An 18,401-nucleotide genomic window follows, 5' to 3' on the forward strand; every position below is an offset into this window, starting at 1 on the left:
TGCCCAGCCTTGCAGAAATCTAAAATAGAGTACTGTGCCATGTTGGCCAAAACTAGTATCCATCACTACAGTGACAATAACATTAAATTAGGCACAGCATGTGGAAAATATCAGAGAGGTCATTAACACACTAGCTGTTGATGACCCAGGTGATTTTGATATCTTCAGAATTATGTCCAAATAGCTTTCATGGAAGGCATCAGAGTAAGATGCCTTACTCACCTCATCCTATGAATACACCTAGATAACACCCATATCAGGGTAAATAATCCAGAAAGCAACCTGAAGACTGTGGGAGACAACCTCTTCACAACTAGTTGTAGAGACATGGCTGGGAACATGGCAAGACATGGCAAGACATTCCCTGGGAGGGAGTGCCACTCCAAGCATGAAGAATGGGGAAGAGCAGACCCCATCGCAGTCACCCCAGGCACAGGGGAACCCACCCTGGGAAGATGAAGCCCCATAACAATTAGCTATGAAAACCAGAGGGGCTTGGCTCAACACCAGGACCTTTCAATACCAGTGGGCTCAGCTCTGGGAGAGCTGGAGGGCAAGAGGAAACTGAATCCCTACCTTTAAAGAGATAACATGACAAAGAGCCTCAGGGAGATACAGCATAGAAGCAGCAGTGAGAAAAACACCTGTAGTATACAAGAAGGAGATTTATTTACTAATCTCAGAATGTTCACAGGAGGGGCAAGGATCTTCAGGTGACTTCTCCAAGAATAAAAGAGCTGGCTAGTGCTATTCCTCTCCCCTACCCCCTGGTCCAGATACACAGACACCTGTGTGAGCCAGTAGTGCAAACACTCTCCACCTAGCTTACTAACAACACACCTTGCCCCCACACTCTCCTGTGGACCCCTACTGCATCTAACCTGCCCTAGGCAAGCGTTCCAAGTGGCTCCACAACATTGGCTTTATGCAAGCAGCCCAGTCAGGGGTCAGCCCCACTCCAAAGTGACTCCCGTCCTGAGGAGAAGGGAAGATAACCACACACACCAGTTTGACTGCAACTCCAGCAGGAGGGTGGAGACAGACATCAAGTCTGACTGCAAGCACCAGCCACCACTGAAAGCCTCTCAGGAGACAACACAGGGAGAGTGCCCTGCAGTGTGGTGCAGCCACAGCTCTGGCAAACATCTGTTGTGACCCAACTCAACCACAAAGTGGCCCCAGACTGGCCCATTAATAACACAAGGGTCAAGGATGTACACAGTCATGATTATATTTATTCAATACTGGAAATCCTAGCCACAGCAATTAGACAACAAATTGGTAGGGAAGATAAAAAACTCTCACCACTTGTAGATGACATGATACTATATGGGGAAAACCCCAAAGACTCCATCAAAAAACTATTCAAACTGATAAATGAATTCAGTCAAGTCACAGGACACAAAATCAATGTACAGAAATCTCCTGCATTCCTACATACTAATAATGAAGCGACAGAAAGTGAAATTAAGAAAAACAAATCACATTTACAATTGCACCCAAACCAGTAAAATATCTAGGAATAAATTTAAACAAAGAGGTGAGAAACCTATACTCTAAAAACTATAAAACACGGATAAAAACAAATTCAAGATGACACAAAGAAACAGAAAGACATTCCATGCTCATGGATTGGAAGAATGACTATTGTTAAAATGATTATACTACCAAAAACAATCCACAGATTTAATGTAACCCCTATCAAAATATCAATAGCATTTTTCACAGAATGAAACTAAAACCAATAATCTGACATTTGTGTGGAACACGAGAAGATTGAATAGCCAAAGCAAACTTGAAGACAAAAAACAAAACTGGAGGTCACAATCCCAGATTTCGAGATATACTAAAATACTGTAGTGATCAGAATAGTGTGGTGCTGGCATACATATAGACACATAGATCTATAGAACAGAATAGAGAACCCAGAAATAAACCCACAACTATATGGTCAACAATCTTCAACAAAGGAGTCAGGAATATGCAATGGGAAAAAAGACAGTCTTTTCAACAAATGGTGTTGGGACACCATGGTGTTGGACAGCTGTATGTAAAATAATGAAATTGGACCACTCTCTTCCACTATCTACAAAAATAAACTCAAATGGACTAAAGACCTAAACGTGAGACCTGAAGCCATAAAAATCCTTAAAGAGAGCAGAGGCAGTAATTTTTCTGACATTGGCCACAGTGATTTTTTTTATAGATATGTCTCCTAGGGCAAGGAAAACAAAAGCAAAAATAAGCTATTGGTACTATACTAAAGAAAAAGTTTCTGCACAGCAAAGGAAACAATCAATAAAACAAAAAAACAACTGAATGGGAAATATATTTGTAAGTGACATATCTAATAATGGGTTAGTATCTAAAATATATAAAGAACTGATATAACTCAATACCCAAAAACGAAATAATCCAGTTTAAAAACAGGCATAAGGGGCACCTGGGTGGCTCAGTGGGTTAAGCCCCTGCCTTCGGCTCAGGTCATGATCTCAGGGTCCTGGGATCGAGTCCCACATCGGGCTCTCTGCCCGACAGGGAGCCTGCTTCTCTCTCTCTCTCTCTGCCTGCTTCTCTGCCTACTTGTGATCTCTCTCTCTCGCTGTCAAATAAATAAATAAAATCTTAAAAATAAAATAAAATAAAATAAAAAAATAAAAACAGGCATAAGACATAAGCAGGTAATTCTCCAAAGAAGACACACAGATGGCCAACAGACACATGAAAAGATGCTGAACATCACTCATCAGCAGGGAAATACAAATAAAAACAATGAGATATCACCTCATACCTGTCAGAATAGCACTACAGGATATTTACTCAAAAAATACAAAAACACTAATTTAAAGGGATACATGTATCCCTATGTTTATTGCAGCATTAGTTACAATAGCCAAATTATGGAAGCAGCCTAGGTACCCATCAATAGGTAAATGGATAAAGAACTCTGTGTGTGTGTGTGTGTGTGTGTGTGTGTAAAATGTAATATTACTCAGCCATAAAAAAGAATGCCATCTTGCCATTTGCAATGACATGGATGGAGCTAGAGAGAACAATGCTAAGCAAAATAGATCAGAGAAAGATGAACACCATATGATTTCACTCTTATGTAGAATGTAAGAAACAAAACAAATGAACAAAGGAAAAAAGAGAGAGAGAAAGACAAACCAAGAAACAGACTATTAACTATAGAGAACAAATTGATGGTTACCAGAGGGGAGTTGGGTGGAGAGATGGGTCAAATAGGTGATAGGGATTAAAGAGTACACTTACCATGACCAACAAAAACCACAGGAACAAAATCCTTTCCACAACAGGTAAAGAGGTGAAAAGAGCCATTGCTGATAATTGAACTAAAGGTAAACAAGGCTCAGTCACAACAACAGAGCACACCCAAAACACATAGAAGACACCTCCAAAGTGCCAATTTCTGGTGAACAAGGGACATTGCACTGCAGAGCACTATAGGACCTCTTCTTCATAATGCCCCTACTTTCAAGAGCAGGAGACATAGATGGCTTTCCTAACACACAGAAATAGAAATGGAGTGTCTGTGTGTTGCAGTTGGTTGAGCATCCAGCTCTTAGTTTTGGCTCAGGTCATGATCTCAGGGTTGTGGGATCAAGTTCCACATAGAGCTCCATGCTCAGTATGCAGTCTGCTTCAATGTTTTCTCCCTCTGTCTCTCCCACTCATGCTCTCTCCCTTTCCAAACTAAATAAATAAAAAGCTTAATTTTTAAAAAAAGGAAAAAAAGAAATAGATACAGAGAGCTAGACAAAGTGAGGAGATGGAGGAATATATCTCAACTGAAAAAAAAATGACAAAATCACAGCAAGAGAAATAAACAAAAATAGAGATAAGCAATATGTCTAATAAAGCATTAAATATAGTGGTCATAAAGATACTCACTGGACTTAAGAAAAGAGTGGATTATCTCAGTGAGATCCTCAACAAAGATAAAGAAAATATAAAAAAGAATCAATCAGAGGTGAAGAACTCAATAACTGAAATAACAGTACACTACAGGGAATAAATAGTAGACTAGAGGAAGTAAAAAAAAAAATGGATCAGTGAGCTGGAGGACAAGATAATGGAAAGCAGTAAACCTGTAAAGGAGAAAGAAAAAAGAATAATAAAAAATAAGAACAGGTTAAGGGAACTCAGTGGTACCATCAAGCCTAATAACATTTACATTATGGGAATCTCAGAAGGAGAAGAGAGAGAAAGGGGGCAAAAAATTTATCTGAAGAAATAATTGCTATAAACTTCCCAAATCTAGGGAAGTAAACAGGTATCCATATTCAAGAGGCACAGAAGGCCCCTAGCAACATCAACCTAAGGAAGTCCAAACAAAAACCAGTAATAATTAAAATGACAAAAAGTACTGATAAAGAGAGAATTTTAGAGGAAAAAAAAAAAACAAACAAACAAACCAGTTACATACAGGGGAAACTCCATAAAGCTATCAGCTGATTTTTTAGCAGAAACTCTGCAGGACAGAAAAAAGTTGCATAATATATTCAAACTGCTGAAAGACTATAAAAAGAGACAAAAAAGAACTCTACATAATCATTAAGGGAATAATCCAACAAAAAGATGAATAATTGTAAATATTTATGCACCCAACAAATACATAAAGCAGCTAATAACAAACATAAGGGAAGTACTCAATTGTAATACAGTAATAGTGGGGAATTTTAACAACCCATTTATGTCAATGGCTAGATCATCCAAACAGAAAATCAATAAGGAAGCAGTGGCATTGTTAACACATCAGATCACATGGATCTGACAGATATGTGCAGAAGGTTCCATCCTAAAACAGCAGAATACACATTCCTTTCAAGTATACATGGATGATTCTCAGAAGAGACCACATGTGAGGACACAAAACAAGTCTCAACAAATTCAAAAAGTCTGAAGTCTTACCATACATCTTTTCTGACCACAACACTATGAAACTAGAAATCAACCACAAGAAAAAATCTGGAAAAAACACAAATACATAAAGGTTAAATAATATGCTATTAAACCATGGATGGGTAAACCAAGAAATCAAAAAGGCAATAAAAATACATAGAAACAAATGAAAAGGAAAACACACAGTTCAAAATCTTTGGGATTCGAGAAAAGCTGTTTTAAAAGGGAACTTTTTGATTAGCCTCTACCCATCCTCATAAAGAGAAAGAGAGAGAGGACTCAAACAAACAAACTCAGAAATGAAAAGAGGAGAAATAAAAACCAATGCCACAGAAATAAAGGAGTTATAAGAGAATGTTATGAAAAATTATATGTCAAAAAATTGGTGAAAATTGGGAAAACTTGACAGTTATATGTCAATATAACTGAATGAGAATGAAACTGGACCACTCTCGTTTGCCATACACAAATATAACTCAAAATGGATTAAAGATCTAAACATGAGACCTAAAACCATAAAAACACTGGAAAAGAGAACAGGCAGTAATTTCTGTTACACAGAAAATTTTTTCAGGATACCTCACCTAAGGCATCTGAACCAAAAGCAAAAATAAACTACTGGACTACATCAAAAGAAAAGCTTTTGCACAACAAAGGAAATAATTAACAAAACAAAAAATCTACTGAACGGAAGAAGAGATTTGTAAATGACATCTGATAAGGGGTTAGTATCTAAAACACAAATACAACTGGTACAACTCAATGCCCAAAAAACAAATAATTCAATTTAAAATTCAACAGAAGACCTGAACAGGTAGTTTTCCAAAGAAGACCTACAGATGGCCAACAGAAACGTGAAAAGATGTTCAACATCACTCATCACCAGGGAAATGTAAATCAAAACCACAAGGAGGTATCACCTCACACCTGTCAGAATGGCTAAAACCAAAAATATAAGAAACAACAAGTCCTGGCAAGACTGTAGAGAAAAACAAACCCTTGTGCACTGCTGGTTTGGATGCAAACTGGTGCAGCCACTGTGGAAAACAGTATGGAGGTTCCTCAAACAATTAAAAACAGAATTACTATATGGTCCAGTGATTCCACTAGTGGGTATTTACCCAAAGAATACAAAACACTAGTTCAAAAAGATATATGCACGCCTATGTTTATTGCAACATTATTTGCAATAGCCAAATTATGGAAGCAACTCAAGTGTCCATCAACAGATGAATGGATAAAAAAGTGGTGTACAAACTTGATAGAATATAACTCAGCCATACAAAAGAATGAAATCTTGCCATTTGCAACAACATGAATGGATCTAGTATATGTGCTGCCGAAGCGAGCACAACATGAATGGATCTAGATGGTATAATGCTAAGTGAAATAAGTCACTCAGAGAAAGACAAATATCATATGACTTTATCATATGTAATATTTAGGAAACAAAAGAAATGAAAAAAGAAAAAGAGAAACCAAGAAACAGACTCTTAACTATAGTGAACAAACTGATGGTTACCAGAGGGGAGATTGGTGGAAGCATGGAGCAAACAGGTAAAGGGGATTAAGTGTACGCTTATCTTGATGAACGCTGAGTAATGTATAGAATTGTTGAATCACTATATTGTACAGAAACTAATATAAAACTGTATGTTAATTACACCAGAAATTTTTTAAAAGAATAAAAATAAAATAAAATGCATATTTTTTAAAAAGAAAGAAATATGTCAGAACAGACTGGTGAAAAGTAAATCATGTAAAATTTTTCTTTATTAAAACTGGCGAGGGGTGCCTGGGTGGCTCAGTTGGTTAAGTGTCTGCTTTCAGCTCAGGTCATGTTCTCAGGGTTCTAGGATTGAGTCCCACATCGGGCTCCCTGCTCACCGGGGACCCTGCTTTTTCCTCTCCCTCTACCCATGCTCATGCTCGATCTCTCAAATAAATAAATACAATCTTTTAAAAAAATTTGGCCAGAACTTGTTGAAAAAAGAGGGAAAAAAAGACTATTAAGGAACTTTATAATGGATGACAGAAAGAGAAATGACCAGATATTATGTGTCTTCTGATGGAAGTATAAACACACCTAGGAAGCATTCCTGACAAAAATGTCAAAGCTGAATCTGCTCAAGCCTTGTATCTAACCACAAGTTTGCAGAAAGACAGGGACATCACAGAAGTGTGATCAGGAAAATCCAAAATGTGAGAAACCACAGGGAAAAACAATTTCTTCAACAAATACTTGCAAGGAGAAAAACAGAGGTGAGGGAATCTGTAGAACAAAAGAGAAGTATTAAGCTAATACAACACATAGCTCTTGTCTGGGTGGTTATTCACACAAACCAACTGTTTAAAAAAACTTTTTAAGGTAAGTTGAGCACTGTCTAGACATTTGGTGTTATTAGGGAATTATTGCCAATTTTTTCAGGTGTGACAATGGTCCTGTGACCAGATAATAGATGATAGCAGGGAATTAGAGCTTGTGTTTCAGATATAATAATGTATCATGATTATGTTCTTACATGCTTATCTTTCAGAAATATGCAAGAAAATATGGATAAATAAACAAGAAATGTATGTATAGAGAGATTTATATACTTATTTCCCCAACCTTAGGGGTTTTGATGTAATAGGTCTGCGGTCGTGTCATTCATGTACATAATAAAACATCAAGGTAATTCTGATGCTTACTACCGATCAAGGCTCACCAACCCAGATCATAGCCACCTGAGAAACATCACTGAAAATGAAAGAAAATAGTGCAATAAATACTTACGATGACACCGTTTCCCATCAGGAAGCAGAATAAATCCAACAGGGCATGTGCAATAATAAGATCCAGGGATGTTTTCACACCCAAGAGTACAGCCGTGATTCCAAAAGGCACATTCATTGACATCTATGCAATGACAACAATTAAACATAGATGGTTATTTTCTTAAATAAATTATAATATTGCTAATAAGTCAGCACAAAGTAGAATATCACACACTTGGATGTGCTGTAACGGACCATGTTTTTGCTACCCTCACAAAGAATGAAAGAAGTCATTCTTTCACAACGGTCATGAAAGCCATTTTTACTGTCTCAGTTTATACTTTCAAATACATCTGTATTTTCATACCAGAACTGCCTTCAGGAAAAAGTAACACAATTTCCCATGAAAAGATGTAGCCTTTGAAGGTGGGGACTCTTGAAAGTTAGAGATAGGGATATGACATTCCCTGCTCTGCTCTTCAGCCTTCTCAGAGCTGACAGGAGCTCTTCACCTGAATGTAGAACATTCCCCAGCAGCTTCACTGTGGTTGAAACCCAGCTTCCAGGCTGCTATATTATGGCTCTCTCCCACTGGTCCCAGGTGAGCAGGATATAGTAACTTACACTTCAATGTCAGGTTTACCTGACATCACACCCCAACTAATTCTACTGAATGTGTGATATAGCCATTGAATGATTTTCATTAGTAACTCACTGGACTGACCTCCCAGGACAGAGAATATAGTATTTCTCCCCAGTTCACTGAATTGGGCCTGAATTCTCAAAATAGGTGAAGCCCCAGATAAACAGTCTTGGTTACATAGCTTCTCAAGATTCCTAACAGACTTTTATAAGATGTGGTGTGGGACTCACCTACTCTTTGAGGATCTAATGAGAGCTATGGAACTGTGCTCCCTTTAAAAATTTGAAAATGCTAACATTTTGCCACTGTGAAACCCTCAGAGGTCCCTGGAGTCCACTCAGAGAATCCCTGCCTCATATCAAGCTCGAGTAGCTTCTAAGAATACTGGATCTAGGAACACAACACATAGAGAAGATCTGAACGTTATTATGAAAGTTTTAACAAAAGAAGAGAAAGAAAATTATTTTTCTGGGGCAAAAGGGGAAGAAAGCTCAAGTTGGTTTTACTTCAAAGCTCTGGATGACCCACTGAAGACCAGCTACTAGCTCAGGTGGGCTGTGCTTGCTTTAGGTAGTTACCCCCCCCCCCCCCCACACACACACACGTTACCTTCACAGTACTTTCCATCTTGGCTTAAAGTATATCCCTCCGCACACGTGCATGACTGGGACTTAGAGCCTTGACCACACATGCTGCCTCTGCAGCTGCCTTTCCTCCATTTACAGAGTTTCTGTTCTAAAAGAGAAGATGGTTTATTTGGAGTAGAGGTGTATTTTGACAGGGAAGCTGCTTGATCCCTTTGTGGTTCTTGGAAGTCCAATACCTCCCGTGACAAGAGTAGGGTGCTGTCTTTCCCGGATTGGCTCTGCTCTGGAGCCAAGCAGTATTAGCCTGGATTCTGAAGCATTCAGAGAGGCAGCCCACTTCTCTAATTTATTATTCCTACCAAAGTGCTCAGGATTGGACATCCTAATTAGCTGGTGGTTTCATTCCTTGAGCTATAAACACTAAATGCAACTTAGTGTTTCATTCTGCTTTATTTTTTTTTTTAAGATTTATTTTTTTGAGAGAGAGAGAGAGCAGTGGGGAGGGGTAGAGGGAGAGAGAGTCTTAAGCACACTCTGGGCTGAACATGAGCCTGATGCCCAGCTGGTTCCCAGCACCCTGAGATCATGACCTGAGCCTACCACCCAAGCCGAAACAAAAAATCAGGCAATTAAAAAACTACACCACCCAGGTACCCCTGTGCTTACTTATTTTATATATATTTATCTTTATACAAATACAATTGTATACATTTCTCAGTGCTCATCAAGAGAACTGTATTCTTAATCCCCTTTATTTCATTCATTCTGGTTTATTTTTATTAAAAATGATAAAGCACATAAACAAAAATTCTGAAAATGAAAGATCTGTTTAAGAAACAAAAAAAGCTTTAATCTTAAGAACATCTTTTTTTAAGTATAATAGTTATAGGTCCGATCTATATGTATATTTAGCTCTTTTTAGGATCCTTATTTAAAGAACAACATCTTTCAGACTTAAAATACACCACAGCCTTATGTCTTATCCCCAAATTTCTGAGTCCATTGCTGCCGGTATTCCATGTTTTACAAAACAACCCAGAGTAGATAGTCAAATCTGCTTAGTGAGGTAGGTGCTTGGACTGGATTAGCCAAATATATGGAACAACAAATGGACAATGGACACCCCTTGATTTTCAGAGCCAGAGTCAAGAGACAAACTAGTAATGCATATATCCCTGTTCAAATTTTGTTCCTTCCTACTTTTTGCCCATTGTAACAATGATGGGAACTTTGTAAAATGCTCTGGGAAATACAGTTAATCCTGAGTCTGAAGGCAGATTTCATGACCCAAGTAGATATAGAGGTCAGAACTCTGGCAAGAGGTGACAGACAGCAGGGAAAGCTGGGGTCGTGGCAGGGTTGAGATCAGTGAGAGCCTCTGAAAAATGAGAAGAGCCAACCGTCCAACGAAAGGACTGCTAAAAACATGCTGTGAACGGCACAGGCAACAAACCAGTAAGAGCCTTTGCTCAGTAGTGCCAGAAGCTGAAACCATTCTCCATGTAATGTTGTTCCTCTAGTCTCTGTTTATCTACTTATAAAGATGTCTCCTCACTCTGACTCTACCAATTTCCTTCTATTTCAAGTCCCTAAACATTCTTCTTGACCAATAACACCATGACACAGTAAAAACATATTCTTGCCCTCTTTTTTTAAAAAAGATTTTTTAAAATTTATTTATTTGACAAGAAAGAGATCACAAATAGGCAGAGAGAGAGGGGAAGCAGGCTCCCTGCTGAGCAGAGAGCCCAATGCAGGGCTCAATCCCAGGACCCTGAGATCATGACCTGAGCCGAAGGCAGAGGCTTAACCCACTGAGCCACCCAGGCACCCCTATTCTTGCCCTCTTGAAAATGTTCCCAGTGTGCATTGAGACTACTGGCCCTTTAGAGATTCTGACTTGGTCCACCAAGAGAAAGGCTCAGACTCTGCATTTTCTTTTTCTTTTTTTTTTCTTTTTTGGAATCCAAGAATAAAACCCCTTAAGGACTCTGAATTTTCAGCTGAATCAGAGTGAATCTGTTGCGGAGTCTTTAAACCACACTTTGAGAAATGGCATAATGCACTGATGAAACATCCCAGCCTCCCCTCAGTTATTAATACCTCCTTTAGCAAGTCTCTGTTGTGAACTTAGTTATTTTAAACTTGTTTATTCAGAGCTCATGATGGAATTAAATACAAAATCAATCTTGCTGAGTATTCGATACTGTTGCAATATTACCAACTGAATCAGTTCAGATTTACACTGAATAGTTTCTTAGATATTGATTCTAAACATTTTATTTCTTATATATGGTTTCCAGACAATCACACATGTATAGATAGTTACATTGCTTTCAGGTTCCTGCATGCTGCATATATTAAAATTTTAACTAAGCAAAATGAAAAAATAAAATCACCCAAATTTTAAAAGTAAATGACTAAGATTAGGAGACAAAATGTACCACTCTGAATTTCTGGGGGAAAAAAAAAAAGACACGTATTTTTTTATTTTAATCTTTAAAATTTTAAAACTTTAATTTTTATGAATTTGCAAGGGAATAACAACAATTAAAATATAGAAATGTCCAAGTTGACATTTCTTTTTTTAATTTGAAGATCTAACAGCCTTTATTAAATGATTCATGAATCCAACAGCACCCTATCCACCAGGTGTAGAAACAGTCCTCTGACTCAGCCTTTTCAAGGCACCAAAGTGCTACTACTTTCTTGATGTAACCAAAAAAAAAAAAAAAAAAAGGAATTATGCTTCCTAGAAATATCCCTTATAAAAAATCTTACCAAACCCAGCATGACAGGTGAGTACGGGATTAAGAACAAGGAAAACCAAGTTTTCTGGTTCTGCCTGTACATCGCATCATGATCTCTTTCATCTTGGTTTCCTAATACATGAAATAAAAGTTTGGAATAGTTCCTGAGATCCCTTATGTTTAAAAAAAATTTTATGATTCTAATAAATAAAATGGATAAAATGGAAAAAAAAATTTATGGTTCTATACAGAATCAGATGTTTGTGGTAAATTTCTCTAAGTTTGTACCTCTACGGAGTCTCAAACCTTAATTACTGTTTATAATGTGTTAATAAGGATTCAAACTGCTTAACGAAGAAAAACAATTAGCATCCAGGAAATTCTCCATTCTTCATCTAGAGCCACTATTATTTATCACTTTTTTGTACTTTTCTCCTACCTCTCGCCTGCACGTACTTGTGCTCTTACCATCATCGCACTCATTCCGTGGTCATGACAATGATGTATATGCTTCTTTTTTCCATTAACCAATAAGCTTCTTGAGGCTAAGGGGCGAATCCCATTCACATTTTATAGCCCAAACAGCACCCAGCATGGTGCCTTTCACAACACGGGTATACTACAGACATAGGCTTCATACACCAAAAAACCTTGTGATCATGTCACCTGCAACTTAACTCCTTTATTTCATTTCTCCTGGAATTTCCCTTGAGCCTTAGCATTAGAACTCAGACAGTCAGCGTCTGCTTGCCCAGTACTCCAAGCTACCATGGTGCTCATGGTTTGCATGGTACTCATAAGCATATATATATCACTCTTCAACGATGAAGATAGCCAGGACAGCATCACCATTCTCCTCTAAATGGTTAGGCTGAGGATGCCACCTGAATTCAGGTGCTAAACACTTTATTTTTTATTTACGTATTTATGTATGTATGTATGTATATATTTATTTATTTGACAGGCATCACAAGCAGGCAGAGAGGCAGGCAGAGAGAGAGAGGGGGAAGCAGTTTCCCTGCTGAGCAGAGCAGGGCTCGATCCCAGGACCCTGGGATCATGACCTGAGCCGAAGGCAGAGGCTTTAACCCACTGAGCCACCCAGGCACCCCAAGGCGCTAAACACTTTAAAAGGTCATTTTAGGAAGTGGCAAAACAGAGGATTGAGGGCTATATTTTTGTTTAATCTTCTTAATCTTCTGCTGTTCTTTAGCTTCAAATTAGGCCAGAGCTAGCACTCATCCCACTGCTGCTGACCTCAGATAACACCCCTTCCCACAGCTCAGCAGGGCAGCTTAATTACCTCTGAGATCAAATTAAAGCTCCTAATCATGGCATTAATGTCCACCACCAATTGCGCCTTGGATACCTGCCTGCCTAACACACAGGCTCTCTGAGCTCTTCTACCACTGGGTTAATCTGTAGATTTCACCCTGGCCCAATTCTGAAACAATGTAGGTGGGATCTCCCCCATCAACTTTTCTCCACCTCAAATTTCAGTGTAAGACTCGCCTCATCAAGAAAGTCTTTCAAGTATCTTCAATTTGAACCCATTCCCTTTAACCATTCTTATACCTCAATATCAGCACCCCTAGTATTTAGCACATACAATAAAAAATTCAAAGAACATTTTATAAAGCATTTACATTATCTCATTTAATTTTCATAACAAGCTCTTGAGCTATGCAGCGCACATATATCTTTCACGTTACAGATTAGGAAACCGTGTCTTAAGGATCAATAAGGGGTAAACCTGGGATGCAAGCTCAAGCCTTCTGGCCGTAGACCCATCTCTTGACTGAAAGATAGGTAGATAGATACCCACCACTTGTGTGTATGTTTATGTGTATACTTATATGTATGTGCATATATATAACTATGGGTTTTTATAGAATAAATATATATTACATTTACAATATTATAGTTTTTCCTTTTTTTAAGATTTTATTCATTTATTTGAGAGAGAGAGAATGAGAGAGAGAGAAAGCATGTGAGGGTGGAGGGTCAGAGGGAGAAGCAGACTCCCCACTGAGCAGGAAAACCAATGTGGGACTCGATCCTGGAACTCCAGGATCAGGACCTAAGCCAAAGGCAGTCACTTTGAGCCACCCATGTGCCCCAGAACCTAGTTATGTTTTGTTTCATTTATTTATTGTCTTCCTCAGTAATGAGTTTCCTGAATAAATGACTTCTTCAATTTCCTCAAAAACCTTCCCAGACTGTATAATATAGGTTTATTCTTCTTTGTTAATAGAAAATAACAAGGAAGAAAATACAAGAATAGTCTCTTGGAATTCTTAACTACAGTAAAAACAAAGACCACTTAGCCAGAATTCATCTACTTGGTATCCTCATTCATCTAAACCCCTCTGAGAATCAATAGCCTCTGAAGAGTTTTTAAAAATATAGACTTTTTACTCCAGATGAGCCCCTTGGAACCTCTCAGTCATTTCTTCTTTTGTACCCACTTCTGACAAGTGTGACCATGGCCAGCCCCTAGCATAAAGATGGAAATGCAAGGTATCCCTGCCTCTCCCATGTCACCACCCCACTCCCACTGCACTCCCCAGAAAGGACTGCATGATTCCAGTGAGCCCAGACAGAGCCTCAGCTCAGCTTTCCAGACTGCCAGGGCCAGTTTCTAGGAGAGGGCAGCTGAGGTCCCTCTTGGTCCTCTCTCCCACAAAGGCTAGAAGCCTCAGTTTGGGGCTCCTCCTGGAGAAAGATGGTACAATATGAGTGTCAAAATGATATTAACAGCAATGAATAGAAACATGTCAAATATTTTTTTTTAAATCTCTGAGTTTATCAAGATGCTTTTTAAAAAAACCTTTATTCTGAAAACGGATAAAGGAAAGAATCAAACATTTAATTTACTTTTCCTATAAAAGATCATCCCCAGGGAAATTATAGCTGATGTAGAAAGGCTCGTCAGCTAACAAATGCATAAGCTGTGATACAATGTCATCTCTTTGAAACTCTAATGACAAAAGGGCCTAGGCAATGATAATCAACAGTTTCTAAAGCTATTATGTGAAAGGCTGATGGGAAACTTTACAATGGATGGACCACTTTGCAAGACCTAAACCGCTGATAAATAAACATCACGATAAGAGCCACAAGGAGGCATCATACAGCCCTGGTGTGATTGATCAGCAGGAAGCGTACAGTACTGTCCTCAGTGCCACCTTCTAAGTTCCCTAACAAACAGTTGAATCTGATCAGGCTTCAAGGCCCAAACTAGCCATGTGTAAGAAATACGGAAGCATGTTAAATGACACCATAGGGTTATACTCTGCAAAATCCAAAATGTGGAAAGTTCTACAGGTTTCCTCAACAAATAAATGGCAAAGAAATGCCTCAGATTAGAAAATAAACAGAGTCCACAGTCAGGCATGTGGAACCAGCAAAAAGTGAGAGTGGAGGGCAAGAAAGAAGACAGAAAAGTGATAGAGAACCATTCCAAGTTTTTAAAAGGCATTTCAAGGGGCAGCAATTTCATATCAGAGCAAATTCGCATTTAAAACCCAGCTTTGGGGGTGCCTGGGTGGCTCAGTCATTAAGCGTCTGCCTTCCACTCGGGTCATTAGCCTGAGTTGGTCCCTGCTCAGCGGGGAGTCTTCTTCTCCCTCTCCCCCTGTTTGTGTTCTCTCTCTAACTGTTCCTCTCTCTTAAAAATAAAAATCCTTAAAATCCTTAAAAATAAAATAAAAATAAAATCCAGCTTTGCCTCAAACCACTCTGATGATATCGCCAGCGGCATGTATCTTTGTATGACCCTAGTCATTAACAAAATGTCAATAACTATCTAAAAATAATCTTAGGAAGATATAGCCATCCATATTTTACCAAGATTTCCATGAGAAATAACAGAGATTTGGATGTTTGAACTGATCATTTAAAATCATTTGAAAACAGAAAATAAGTGTTGGTGGAAATGTAAAATGGCATAGCCACTGTCTGGAACGTAGTATGGTGGGTCCTCAGAAAATTAAAAAGGGGATACTATATGATCTAGCAATTCACTTCTGGGTATATATCCAAAAGAATTGAAAACAGAGTTTTGAAGAGACTCATATACTCGTATGCCCATGTTCATTGCAGCATTATTCACAATAGCTAACACATGGAAGTAACCCACATAGCCATCGACAGATGAATGGATAAACAAAATGTGGTAATATACACACCCAAAGGAATATTATTCAGCCTTTGAAAGGAAGAAAGTTCTGACCCATGTTACAACATGGATGAAACGAGAACATTATGCTAAGTGAAATAAGCCAGTCACAAAAAGACAACTGTACGATTCTACTTCTAGGAGGCAGTGAGAGCTGTCAAAATCATAAAGACAGAAAGTAGAATGGTGATTGTCAAAGGCTGGGAGATGGTACAGTGAAAGTATATGGAATTTTGATTTTATAAGATGAGAAGAGTTATGGATAGTATGATATTGCACGACAGTATGGATGACTTACCAGTACTGAACTGTACACTGCAAAATACTTTCTCTTTAAAGGTTTTATTTACTTGTTTGTAGAGAGAGAATGAGAGAGAGCGAGCAAGGGGGAGAGGCAGAGGGAGAGGGAGTAGCAGACTCCCCACTGAGCAGGGAGACTGATGCGGGACTCGATCCCAGAATCCTGAGATCATGATTTAAGCTGAAGCAGATGCCCAACAGACTGAGCCACCCAGATGTTCCATGTGTGCTTAAAAATACTTAGGATGGTAAACTTTATGGTATGTGTAGTTAACCACCATGAAAAAGTTTGGAAAACAATTGTAAGAAAAAAATACTCAAATTTCTAGCACGATTCTTTTCTAGAGGTTTCCAAATAACCAAGGTTTTACAGTAGACATTCTAGCAATGACATAATCAAAATGAATCGGAGTCCCACCTGAGCAGTTTTAACTCTACTAATCACTTCCATAAGCAGGTAGATCTCCAGGTGGAAGCAATTCTCCTTCATGAAATCTAGAACCAAAGAAATTCAGTAATATTCTTGTTCATGAAATGAATCTAAAGTATTTTGCACAGTGCTGATGGTAAACACCGTTTCTCATAAGAAAAATCTCTTATGAACATAAAACTGGAATCTACATCTCAAGAGTAGAGAAGAAAGCAAAAATATATCGACCTTCTATAGCAGTATATATGAGCAGTAAAAGTAGTTGCAAAAATCCCTGGAAGTTGAGCTTGAAATAATAGGAGATCGATTCTGTGACAGCCAGGAGAGAGGGTGTGTGTGTGTATGTGTCTGTGTGTGAGAAAGAGAGATTTTGGCCCCATGATCTGTGCACACCAAAATATTTAACCACCAGGAGGCCATGGATAGATAAGAATAAGCCAAATTAAAGGTTTCCCGCAAACAAATAAGGCAAGATCTAAGATATGAAATGAGAGAGAATAGTAATATCATTGCCATTATATAAAATATTGCTGTATTTCTTTACTGCAGTTGGGGAAGAAGTATGGTGTCACTCTGCCTAGGTTCAAATCCCAATTCCTCCACAGTTGACCTTGAATGCGCTATTATGGCACTTCTGCAACTCAGCTTTTTAATCAAACAGTGGTAATCATCACACCTAGTTCATAGGATTGTTGTGAAAATTAAATGAGATGATATGGGTAACGCCAGCACAGAAAATTCCTTACACACTCAATAATTATGATGATTTCTATTATTTCTAAGGATGATACAGTCTGTGGCATTTTCCTATTTTATTTCCTATGCAGCAACCCATGTGGCTCCCAAATCTAGTATTTTAGGCTCAGACCTCTTTCTTGAGATCCAGACCTATTCAAGGAAAAAAGAAAAATATACTGAGGCACACTGAGAGTTAAGCAAGAAAACGGATTTAAAACATTGGGGATTGAGTCATAATATACCAAAGGGAGCAGACTGTCTGTCAGACCAAGGGAAGGCAGGAAGACAACATGCACTAAGCCATGATACCTCTTTAAAATTTGTTCATCAGGACATTATTTAGAGGAGAGAGTGACAAAGGGTATTTATCCATTTTTCTTTTTTCAACTATTGTTTGTTTTTTTATTTGTTCTATACAATAGAACAAATCTTTTATTTTTCTGTTATGGAAGAGGCTATACAAAACGCTTGGACCAAATCTCTGAGTTTCTTGCAATTTTTTAAAAAACTATTATTTGTAAAATGTCCTCTAGGCACCGGGAGTACAATGAAGAGGTGTTCTCCTAGGAGTAAGGAAGACTAACAGGAAGTACCAAGTGAGGGAAATATGTTATTCTAAGAAATGCTAACCGAGACTCACCATGAATGGGGTAGGGTAAGGGTTTCTGAAAGATGTAACATTTGAGCTACTTCTCAGAGGACGAAAAGAGAGAGAGCCTGTGCAGAGAAGGAGAAAACAGGTTTCTGAACCTGCCAAAAATGCCTGGGGGAAAGAGCGAGCATGTTTTGTGGGAGGAAATTAAATCTTTGAGTAGGGTAGCCGCAGGGAATGTAATGCAGACAACGGTGAGAGATGCAGTGGAGATCCTTCTGCAGACCGCTGTGGACCGGGTAAATAAAGAGACTGGATTTTCATTACGGACAACAGAATTGTTGATTGGTTTTAACCAAGGAATGGCATGATTGGGCTCTCATTTCTGAAGGGTTATGCTGCCTGCAGCATGGAGAAGGGAGGCAGGGATACGGATTAAGTAGAATGTAGGGACCGATTGCTGCCAAATAGGGCACTAGTGGTTAGATTGCAGGCGGGGGG

General features: G+C 38.5%; 1 protein-coding gene across 1 annotated transcript in view; it reads right to left on the reverse strand.

Annotated features, from left to right (window-relative positions):
- The window catches only part of EGF (epidermal growth factor), a 95,335-nt gene that overhangs the window by 46,093 nt on the left and 30,841 nt on the right, over positions 1 to 18,401 (reverse strand). The window contains exons 6-7 of the mRNA XM_045998355.1: positions 8,933 to 9,058; positions 7,700 to 7,822 (exon numbers count right to left, since the gene is read on the reverse strand). Coding sequence (XP_045854311.1) covers positions 7,700 to 7,822; positions 8,933 to 9,058 — 249 coding nt within the window. The remainder of the gene's footprint in view (positions 1 to 7,699; positions 7,823 to 8,932; positions 9,059 to 18,401) is intronic.

Source organism: Meles meles, chromosome 2 (genome assembly GCF_922984935.1).
Source record: "Meles meles chromosome 2, mMelMel3.1 paternal haplotype, whole genome shotgun sequence".
Classification (NCBI taxonomy): domain Eukaryota; kingdom Metazoa; phylum Chordata; class Mammalia; order Carnivora; family Mustelidae; genus Meles; species Meles meles.